The 11,791-nt window shown below is 47.2% G+C and overlaps 1 protein-coding gene across 1 annotated transcript in view; it reads left to right on the forward strand.

Annotated features, from left to right (window-relative positions):
- LOC123949461 overlaps positions 1–9,501 on the forward strand; it is a 169,323-nt gene extending 159,822 nt beyond the window's left edge. The window contains exon 3 of the mRNA XM_046016905.1: positions 9,099–9,501. Coding sequence (XP_045872861.1) covers positions 9,099–9,483 — 385 coding nt within the window. The 3' untranslated portion in view covers positions 9,484–9,501. The remainder of the gene's footprint in view (positions 1–9,098) is intronic.
- Positions 9,502–11,791: the final 2,290 nt, after the last annotated feature.

An 11,791-nucleotide genomic window follows, 5' to 3' on the forward strand; every position in this document is an offset into this window, starting at 1 on the left:
CCAGCTGGTCTGCTGCCCCTGGATTTTCTGCCTTCTGACCTGACCGCTCTGCTGCCTCCAGGGTGAGCCATAAGGCCTTGTTGGTCAGGTTATCTTCTGCTTATGCTGTATCATCTTCAGATTCAGGTCTGAGCTTGCACCCAGGGACTCCGTGCTCTGCCCTGCCTCTACTCCAGCCTCGTCTCCCACTGCTCCCTGCTGATAGTGTATGTGCAAGAACACACTCCCTCCCAGCCCCCTGAGTCCCCGAGCCTCCACAGACACGTCGCTCACCTCCATGCGCCTTGACTCTAGCTGTGAGACTTGCTACTTTTCTGTGTTTCTATTGAACTCTGGGAGCAACCTCCATGCCTGGAGTGTCACATGGCCTTTGCCACATTACACTCTTAAGTACCATTAGTGTTGTTCCCCTCAAAAGGCAAGTCGGTCAAGGAAAGGCACTGTTGCTTTAGGCATTGTTATTTCTTGACGTCCAGCGTAGAGTCTGGCTCAGAGTAGAGCCAAGAATTATTTGAAGATCTAAACATGATACCAGATGAGGGATGACTATTTTTGTGAAGAATTAGGGCAGTTCAGGGCAGAAATGGCTCTTGGATATCATCCAGGTGAGCATTTCCTCACCAAGATTCAGAGCCTGTGACTGTAGAAACTTTCCACCCATGTCTCTGGAAGGAGGGAAAGGTAAAGGGGAGAGGGCTGGAGTTAATGTAGGGCCTTACTTACTCTTTGGTCTTGGTGGAGATCATTGGTGGATACTAAATAGAAAGGTAGGAGGTGGATGGAAAGTTATTAAGGACAGTATCTGAGAATGAGACTAAGATAATCTCGCCATCTCCCCACAAAGTACTTGTTAAAAGGAAAAATAAAAACTAGAGTAGAGGCATGGCTGGATGGCTCAGTCAGTTAAACGTCCTGACTGTGGATTTCAGCTCAGGTCATGATCTCAGGGTTGTGAGATTGAGCCCCATGTCAGGCTCCATGCTCAGCGGGGAGTCGGCTTGAGATTCTCTCCCTCTTCCCACCCTCCACCCACATGTGTGCATGCACCCACATTCTCACTCTCTCAAATAAATAAATAAATAAATCTTAAAAAAAAAACAAACCAGAACAGATATACAAGAATGTGAATATATTTACTGCCACTGAACTGTACTTAAAAATGGTTAAAATGATCAATTTTGTGTTGTGTATAGTTTACCATGAAAAAAAAAATAGACAAAGGGAAAAAACTATCTGTAGAAAAACCGGACAATAAATACCTTAATCAAAGGGTCAAAGTTAACATGACTGATCAGAGGCAAATGGACACCGTGGGCCTGTGGAAGTGATGCCTGAGAAGGGCCCAATAGCTCTTATATAGCATTCCAGCAAAAATGCAAACCCCAGTCCAACCCTGAGGAGTCCCCAGGGACACCCCCAGTTAAGGGTCATGCTATGCAATAACTGGCCCATATTCTTCAAAAACTATCAGTGTCATAAAAGGTAAGGCCTGTCCCAGGTTAAAGGATGACAACTCAATGCCATACATGAGCCCAGATCAGACCCTGTACCAAAAAAAAGAGAAGTTTTTCTTCTTCTTCTTCTTCTTCTTCTTCTTCTTCTTCTTCTTCTTCTTCTTCTTCTTCTTCTTCTTTATTTTATTTTATTTTATTTTGTTTTATTTTATTTTTTAATAAAACACCTTAGAGGGACAGCTGGCAAACATGGAATGTAAACTATAGATTAGATAAACTGTGTTCCTTTTCCTTTCCCTGAGTGTGGTCACTGTGCTGTGGTTATGGTAGAGGCTCTCCTCGTTTTTAGGAAATACGCACTGAACTGTGTGTTTGGAGGGAACATGCCACAATGTGTACAACCCCCTCTCCAGTAGTTCACGAGTCTGTGAGTTAATGAAAGCACCTGTGGCAAAGTGTTACCAGTGGATGACTCTGTAGAAAAGATACGCAGGCATCCTTTGTACTGTTCTGGCAATCTTTTCATTAAGTTTGAAAGTATTTCAGGGCACCTGGGTGGCTCAGTCGATTAAACATCTGCCTTCGGCTCAGATCATGATCCCATGGTCCTGGGATCAAGGCCCACATCGGGCTCCCTGCTCAGCAAGGAGTCTGCTTCTCCATCTCCCTCTGTCCGTACCCCTGCTCCAGCTCTCTCTCAAAATAAATAGGTAAAATCTTAAAAAAAAAAAAAAGTTTGAAAGTATTTCAAGACAAAAAAGTTTTTTATAAGCGGCAGTGATTAAAAATAATGATAAGAAATTTATTGATTGATGTGAAAACAAATTCATGATATATAATTGAAGAGAACAAGTTACAGTATGACCTTGGTTTTATTCAAAACAAAACAAAAATCTCCTGTTCTAAAGAACAGTCTGGAAAGATGTGTACCAAAATGTCAACTCTGGTCATTGCTGAGTTAGGAAATAAAGGATAATTTAAATGTTTTTCTTTGTGTTTATCTATGTTTTCTATTTTTCTATTAAAGTGCATGCATTAATTGCACCATAAAATTAATTATTAAATATTGTGAAGAAACAAATGACCAAAAAAGCTTTAAGCCATGCCCGTGCATGGACTGATGGCGGCCCTCTCAGCTGGGGTACCTACCTTCTTCAGTAACCTCTTACTTGGCAGAAGTTCGACATTCTGTCAACTTCCAACATCACCCTGTGGTGATTGAAAAGGAAGAACTCTGTATCCCCCACCCTCTGTCTCCCGCAGCCCTACCTTCTCAAGACAGAGGCTCAGAAAGCCCCTTCTAGTGTATTTGGTATTCAAATTGCTCTTCTTGTGTTCTCAGTGTTTCCTGCTACCTGGTGGATTTCAGGGAGGTTTTCAACTGCTTTCTGGTGTCCTGCAGTTTCTCCTGATAGCAAGATGCTGGATGTCAGGGCCTTCGCTGAGTGCTGTGCATGAGGGAAGTATCACCCACCTCCTCCTAGTTCCACTCGGACCTGCTCTCAGGAGGAGCAGGACTGATCACTCCATCCCTCGCCTGCTGAATTTGAGGGCTTGGAAGATGGAGCACTCTGTTTTCGGAGATGCCTTCTTTGGAATCTCTCTCTCTCCAGGAGCAACTCCAGCAAAGACAAAAAGCACGACAGTTATAACATTGTTAGTGTGTAGATTAAAATTTTCTCTCTACCCTAGTCTGTCCTGCAGGGCCATCTCTCATGGTTGATTCGGCTTCTGGATGTCCGAAAAAATCAGATCATCATCTACCACATTTACCCTGTAAGACTGTGTTTTCCTGTTAATTGAGCATAATGTCACGGTCTTCTTATTTTTATTCAAAATGTTTTAATGAATTTGTTACACTTCCTTTGTTTTCTTGTCTTGAATTCTTCATCAGACCCTTTAACGTTCAGTTTCTGAACATAGATTTGGAGATTTTTGCTTGTTATATATTGTATCTCTTGAGACATGTTGGATTTTCTTGTCATTTTGACGCTGATTTACCAGAATGAACTTCTTGCGAGAACACTGTCGTGGAGAAATTGTTCTGCTCTGACAGTAGATGATTGTCATTCGTGTTGCTCAGTTTGGGGACCCAGACGCTGTGGAAATTGCAATGGTGATGATCTGCGGCCCACTGGGTCTGGGCATTTTCCTAATGTGAGCCACCGCCAGCTCATTACATCAGCTTCTTAAGGAGATGGGCAACCTGGTTTAGAAGTATCATTTTTATTATTATTATTTTTTTATATTGCCAAGTGACAAGATAAACATAGCAGGGGTAAAGTCTTGCTTAAATATTTGTTCAGGCTCATGTCTTCCTGGACCTTAGTTCTAAGGAATCTTTCTTGTTGCTTTTTTCTTGACATGATTTGTCCTTTAAAATAAAGCCAATATTTCAGCTAAAACTAATCAAAGGAATAACTCAGTATTCTTCAGGTCAAGCCTGTTCAAAATATCTCTTTCATCCCTTTGGGAAACAAAACAGTTTACAAGTTTGCAAATGAACTTATTTGCATGGGCATTCCCTTGAGGTTTGGAATAATATTCTTCTTAAAGTACTTGGAAGACTTGGACCTAAAATTATACTCGGCTAGAAAGTGGGAAAATGGCCCCAAAGACTAGAAAGGAGTCGGAGGAGGCCCCGCTCTTGCTGTAGATGCTGTTACCATCAAACACTGACCTTTGTGAAAGGCGGAAGCCGATCAGCCTGGAAGGCCCAGGTTTGAGTCCTTTGAGCCCCTCCCTGAGTGTGTCTGGAGCCACAGCTTTCCGTCTCAGCGCCGCCACCCAGCCGGGTTCTCATCATTCCCTCGTGTCCTCCCTGCTCGCTCTTCACCCACTCTTGCCTTCCCCAGCCTGTTCCCTCGAGGGCTGCACTTGAAATGCAAGAGGGATCATGACTCTGGTTCCCCTCCTAGAGCACCTCAAGGGCTCCTCACTCTGTCAGGCCTGAAATCCAGCTCGTGCACGATGGGGCCCAACCCTCGTCTCCCTGGTCCTTTGCCGCCACGCTCCCCTCCAGCCCTGCGGTCCCTCCTCAGGGCCTCCCCCGCCTCCCTTCCATTCCTTAGAAGCTCTGCGCTCCCGCCTTACTTAATTTTCACAAAAATCCACTCAGGACTGTGTTCTGAGTGTTCATTCCTGTTTTAGAGATGAGAAAAAAACCGAGACTCTGGGACACTGAGTGACCCATTGACACAGCGGCAGGGCCACACTGTCTCGTGATGTTAGCTCTCACCCAGTCTTCTACGTGCAGGCTGTGTGGCGGGGCGTGGCTGACACGGGGACTTGCTTTCAATTAATTTCAATTAGCCCCAGTCTGAAATGGTCCTGAAAAGGCAATATTCAGTTGGGCTCAACTAAAGACAGATTATTTCTAGAAAGACACACAGTGCATTCCTAAGTGTCCGTTCCATCATCTTAATCTTTTAACTTCATACGTGCTCACATGTAAGGTATTTTCTCGCAAGCCTAGATTTCTAAATGTCTGTATTTCTGCTTGTAGCCACAGGACTTCCTAGCGCCACCGAGGCAGGGACCTCCCTGTACAAAGTCCCAAGAGCTGACACTCCCTTCAGCTGCCCACGTGACGCTCCTTGAGGACTTGGCATGGTCCTCAGGTCATGCTGCCAAGCTTGTGCTTATTCTTAGTTTCGGGAGTGTGGGATAGACCTTTTGCCAGAATCCTCCTCTGGCATTCCAGGTAACTGGCCATAAGCTAAGGCCCATTCTGCTATTTATAGTGAGTGCCGAAAATAGGTGTGCCCGTGCCATATGCCCACGGGCCTCCTACCATCTGAAAGATGCTTCCCTCCAGACCTCACATGGCAGCAGGGCTGCTGACACAGACCCAGAAGCACTAGAGTCCGGGGAGATGCCAGTGTGAGGCCTCAGCCCAGGGCTCAGGTTAGAACCTGAGAACCGGAGTTACGGACTCAAGGAGGCAGGAGCTTAGGAACCGAGTTATGGACTCAAGGAGGCAGGAGCTTAGGAAGAGGGGAATGAGGTAAGACTGAATCCAGCTGTTGGTGTGGGGTACAGAGTCAGGGTAGAAACATGAACATGGCTGGTCTCATCCTGAGCCATGAATATAGCAGAGACCCACCAGTCCTTACCCCTGGGCTGGGACTTAGTCTGGATGTGAAGGGTTAATGGACCCAGCTGAAAGGGCTGGGGTGACCCGTCGAGTGTAGGCAGACCATGTTCCTTTCTAGCCGCATGCAGGGGAACGGCCTACTTCATCTCTCTGAGCCGTTTTCTTATCCAAAGCGGTGGGCCCAGAGGAGCCACTACTGTGCTAGGTGTGTGCGTCAGAACGCCCTAGAAGCATGTCGGAATCAGGATGCTGGACCCCTCCTTGCAGACTGGTTCTGCAGGGGGGTCCGGGAGGATCCTGGGGATCTGGAGGTTTCCCAGGTTCCCTAGGAGACTCTGGGCCACACCAGTGTGGGAGAGCCCCTGTACTAGATGGACACGAGGGGTCTTCCCTAACAGCCCCGTGTTCTCAAGTTTGCCCGTTGGCGGTAAGAGAGAACAGATGGTAGGCATTTGGCCTCACACAGTAGTCAGGCAGCGTCAGAGTCAGACACTTCATCAGTTGCTCGCTGCACCCCAAGAAATCACTAGTCGGGAGCTTCCCCTAAGCCAGTTTTTCATGTGTGTGGTCACCCACTTCTACTTTCTCTCCTAGGCGACCTCTCCCTCTCCCATGGCCTAATTACTGTCTCTCCCAGAGGTCACAAATGGGGCGTCAGAAAGACAAACCTGGGCTGGCCACACATGAATTTTATTTAGTCTGCCCAGTATTTTTTTAAAGTCTGCAGCGGTGTGGGGTCAGCCTATTTCTTTCCCGGCTCCCCGCAGGCCCTCCACGCCCGAGTGTGTTACACCCATCTAGAGCGGTGGCTTTCCATTCCCTGCCTAGACGCCGATTTTAGATTTAATGCAGCATCTCAGCTCCTGTGCCCAGACCCAGCCTCTTTCTGAGCATCAGGCACATATAGCCACATGCCTTTTTTTTTTTTTAAGATTTTATTTATTTATTTATTTATTTATTTGTCAGAGAGAGAGAGAGAACACAAGCAGGCAGAGTGGCAGGCAGAGGCAGAGAGAGAAGCAGGCTCCCCGCCAAACAAGGAGCGGGATGCAGGACTCGATCCCAGGACCTAGGATCATGACCTGAGCCGAAGGCAGCGGCTTAACCCACTGAGCCACTCAGGCGTCCCTAGCCACATGCCTTTTGAGACAGAATCCAGCTGTGTACTTAATGCAAGACCTGGCCTGTTGTGCGGGGCAGGGTAAACATGAGTGATATTATTATCCCGACTCTGCACCTCCTCTCATGGTCTTGTGGGCACTTCGGCTCCACCTACAGTGTTAAAAACAGAGCCCAGCACTATCCTCACCTTCACCCCTGGCCTCTCCATGTTCCCTCTTTCCACAAATGAATCACCAGAAAGTGTGTAAGACGGGAACCCATCCTGGGCCCTTGTGTCTCCCTCGATGTAACTGGACATCAGACCTTGTGCAAAATCTCTTTTGGTTCCATTCCGTTTTCTCCATCTCATGACCACCATCCTAGCTCACGCCACCATCGTCTTTGCCAGGACTGTGGAAGTTGCTGTATTATTCTCCTGCAGACATTATTGTCTTGGTCTGACCCATTGCTCATTTCAAAGCCATGGTGCTCGTTAAACAAACTTGATCTTGCCTCTGCCCTGCATGCAGTCCATTTATTGGCTTCCCGTTGACCAGGATAGATTCACTTGCAAGATCCTCTGCAGTCTGGCTCCTGCCTCTTCCCCAGCCTCCTCTGGCCAACTGTGTTCTAGACATCTGGGGCTTGTGTTATCGCTGGGATGTACCTACTACTGTCTCTGGCCTCCGGGTCCTTGCACATGCCGTTCCTCCTCCTGGAGGATTCTTCCCCTTACTCTTCACTTGAATAGTTGCTACGGTTTCTTCATGTCCCACTTCGAAGTCTCTTCCTCTTAATGTCTTCTCTGATACGCAGGATCAAATCAGGCCCCCTGCTACGAGCTCACCGAGCCCCTGTGCCTTCCCCGGCATAGCACTCCCCACGCAGCAGCGTGACTGCATGCTCTCTGGACCAAAGCTACATGAGGGCAGGAGGGGTCATGGTCTGGCTCGTTCCCTGCTCTCTCTTCCAGGCCCAGCTCATGCTTGGAACAGAGAAGTGTGCAAAGTTTGCTGAGGAAAGGGTGAGAAAAAGAAGGAGGAAAGCGTGGAAGGGGAACCAGAAAGGAACACAACGAGCATCTCCTTCTTGCCAAAGGGAAGACAAGAGCCGACACAGCCCACCTCCAACCCCAGTCTCCTAGAGTTAAGCACTTATGAGAGCAGGAATTCTCTTATTCAGGGCTGTGTCCTCAGTACCTAACAAAGAGTAGGTGTGCCACGGAGGTCATTCTAAGAACTTCTTGACCTAGACGATAGCCCATAGCAGAACCAGTCAGAGAACTACTACTTTTTTTTGTAAGTATATATATGTATATATATATTTTTTTAAAATAAAATTCATATTCAGACTTTTTTAAAATAACATTTTTTTCCTTATTTCAAAGGCAAATCGTGTTCATTCTGGAAAATTCACACAAGCCAAAAGAAGGAAAAAGTTAACCAGAACTCCCTGGCAGGATGGCTCCTGCAGACTTTTTTGGAGTCCATTCTTTCAAAGTTTTTTCTAGGCAATAAGTATGTCAACCAATAGGTCTTACATGACAAATGAGTACCTACTGTTCTATAATCTGATCTTTTCTCACTGAACATCTTCTATGTCAGCAAATGAACGTTATCTAATAACCCCATGGGCGACATCAACAGGCGCCCAGGGCAGCTGGAACAGGTACTACCGTGCCCTCCCTGGGTGGGGGCTGGTAGTTTGTTTCTGTGGACAGTGACTCAGTGAATGACTTTGTAGTCAAGCCTCTATACCACCCCTGATTGTTCCGTTACAGTGAATTTTCACATTCAGTGTTAATTTTCTCAAGAAAAGATAATAAGACAGTGCAGTGAAAATGTTTAGGTCATAAGTGGGCCTCTTTGGTGGTGGTTGGGGGTAGACTGTAATTTGGCATTATGCTTTTATTTCTGATCCTGTTCAGCCTCCAAATTTATCTCAAGTGCAACCTCATTCTAGTCCCCCAACTTAAAACATAAACAAAGCACAGCCACTGTCCTTTAAAGAGATTATAATCTGATAGCAGAGATGAGAGACATGGTAACCATCTATATAAGAAGTGAGTTTTCACTCGCAATTTAACACAGAAGTTCCTGGCTCTTCACAATAAGAAGCGAGGATAAGATGGAAATGATAATTCTAGTAATAGCTCATGTTTAATGAGCACTTACTATTTCCAGGAACTGTTCATGTAGCACAAGGTACTGTGTTAAGTGACCCACACCGCTGATTCTCACTGCTAGCCCATGGAGTAGCGATTACAGTTTTGAACATTCTATTGTTGTGTAAATTGAGGTCCAGGGAGGTGAGCTAACTTGCCCATGTAACTCGGCTAGCGAATGGTGGCCCTTTGAGGCTAGAGCACTTCACTCTGGAACACACATCCTTGGGCTGGGAGAGAGGGTCATAGGACCTGAAATAAGCATTGCCATTCAACCTTCTAGATACTGCGGCCTGAGGACCGGCTTGCCGACGTCCCCCATGGTGGGGTTCATGGTGACCAATCAGTGTACCTTCCACACACCCATCAGCTTTCCTCAGGTCCCAGTGGCTGCTTTGGCCGTGGAGAAAGTGGGTCACTCCAGTGTGCATTACCGCCTGGCTCTGTTCCCACCCAAGGCCACCAATGAGCTGCCTTCTGTAAATCACTACGACCTCAGGAATGGCTTTTTCTTTGGCGACCCCAAGCTGGCCCATTTTGACTCTTTGGCCTGTACCACCGGGGCTTCAGTCCATGTCTTTGTGAATCCAGCCACAAGCAAGGCAACGGGCCTTCCAGAAGACTTCAAGAAGGGCCTGCAGAGGCTGATGAGCCCAGCTTCCGTGTGAATCATCTGTATATGGCATATCACCTGTCAGAAAATAAAATTCAGATGATTTTCTAAACGAGTTCTTTGGATTCCATGGCATATTTTTTTTTTAAGATTTTATTTATTTATTTGACAGAGAGAGATCACAAGTAGGCAGAGAGGCAGGCAGAGAGAGTGAGAGGGAAGCAGGCTCCCTGCTGAGCAGAGAGCCCAATGCGGGACTCGATCCCAGGACCCTGAGATCATGACCTGAGCCGAAGGCAGCGGCTTAAACCACTGAGCCACCCAGGCGCCCCATATTTTTTAAATTCTTAAAATGACTGTCAGTTAAATGCTTTTAGGACAGAGTCCTCTGGTCTCACCAAAGAAGTCAGGCCAGGCGTAGAGAGCTTTACACAGTGTCTCCCCCAGCCCTCTCAACCACCCAGCAGGGCAGGTCCGGCTCTTTCTGCCTTTTTCAGAAGAGGAAAGGAAGGTTTGTAAAGTAGAAGCAATCAGCCTGGAGTCATCCAGCAGGTGAGTCTGTCTGACCCTCATTTCCCCTGGCGGGGGGCTGTCCACGTGCATCTTTATGGCTAATGTCTTCGCAGCCCAGCCACACACTTCCCTGGTTTGGGATCACTGATCTTACAGGACTCGGTAATAACCATGTGGCCTCTATTTTTTTTTTTTTTTTTAAGATATGAACTTTAAAAAAAAACAAAAGCCCCCGCCTTTCTTCATTGTCCTTAAACAACAAAGAAGCCTCTGACAATTTTCTGATCCACAACCTCGGTCGTTCACTCCTGCCATGGGTAGAGGCCCAGAAGGAAGCACCAAGACATCGGCTGTCTGCTCTGAACGGTGGGAGGCCCCTGCTGTGGCCGACTAATGAAAATGGTTACCCTGGGCTGCGTGCTGGCTTCCTGAAGTGCTTTACCGGCATTGCCTTGATAGATCCCTCGTCCTCTTCTCGAAGGCAGGAATTACTGTTGCCCTTTTCCCGATGCGGTGGTTGAGCGAACAGCGGGAGTAGGGGAAGGAGTTCTAGTCTAACCTGTGCCCTAGTCCAGAGGAAGGAAAACCAAAAGCTGACTCTTTCTGAGCCTCAGTTTCCTCCTCTGAGAACAAGACCCGGAGTGACGGTTTTCAGTCGGGTCTCTGGGTGGTTTTTTTTGAAGGTGCAGAGGCTCTTTAGATCTGCTCCCGAATTGAGTTCTGAATCGTTGCCACTTACACACAGAGCTTTGGAATGCTGTCACCGTGATAACAGCAGTGCCGAGAGCAAGTACTTTTGTCATTTTATCCAGTCAGTTTCCTCTGGTGGTAGATCCCGTCTTGAGAACGCTTCACACAGCGAGAAAATGCGAACCAGCCGCCTGGTGTCTGCCGGCCTGGCCTGTCTGACTGCAGCCATGTGACCTGCTCGGAAAGGAAAAACTTTTCTGTGTGTGTCACTTTTCAGTCCTTGTGGTTCCTGCATGTGCCTTATCGCATGCATCTTTGTGACTACTCTGAGAGCTGGATGTTATTATTATTATTATTATACATGTCAGAACAGGCCTTTCAGGAGGAAGGTGACCTACTGAGACGACAGAACTGTGTAGCAGAGCTGGAACTCAATCCAGCCCGGCCTCTGGACCTGTCTTTCCATGCTGCCGGCTCTACATCTTACCCCAGCGGTCCTGAATTCTCAAATTACACCATGCACAGCCAGCAGTTTTTAAAATGATAGGACTGTTAGTGGTAGATTCACCAAGAGGCTCTTTAACTGGGGGCAACATAGTGGGGTGATTAAGAGGGTGGGGTCCCCCATCAGAAGGGGACCTGGATTTGTATCCTGGCCCTGCCATTTCCAACTAGGAGAACATTCTTTGACATGCGGCACTGTCAGGAGTGACCACACCGGCTTGCCTGTGTTTGACTCTCACCCCCCTGAGCCCCCACACCACAGCTGCCGTGGACGACTGGCCTAGAGTGGCCTCTTTAAGCCACTGAGGTGGTAGGGTTGTCTGTTCCCACAGCTCAGCCCAGCTTATCCCTCTTTCCTACGGGTACCGGCCTCACAGGTTGTGACGAGGGCAGGAGAAATGTGTGGAAGAACTTGGCTTAGCGGCTGGTTATGGCTATTAGTGTAAGAGAAAAGAAATGCTATGTGCTCTCGCAACAAAGCACCTCCAAGGTGGGAAAGTAACCAAGCCTTATATTCATTTTCTTTCCCATGCCTCAGTGGCTAGATGCACACTGTTTTCTATTTTATTTTTATTTTTTTTTTAAGATTTATGTATTTACTTGAGAGAGAGCATGAGTCCGGGAATGGGCAGAGGCAGAGGAAGAAGGGGAGAGAA

Source organism: Meles meles, chromosome 8, assembly GCF_922984935.1.
Source record: "Meles meles chromosome 8, mMelMel3.1 paternal haplotype, whole genome shotgun sequence".
NCBI lineage: Eukaryota > Metazoa > Chordata > Mammalia > Carnivora > Mustelidae > Meles > Meles meles.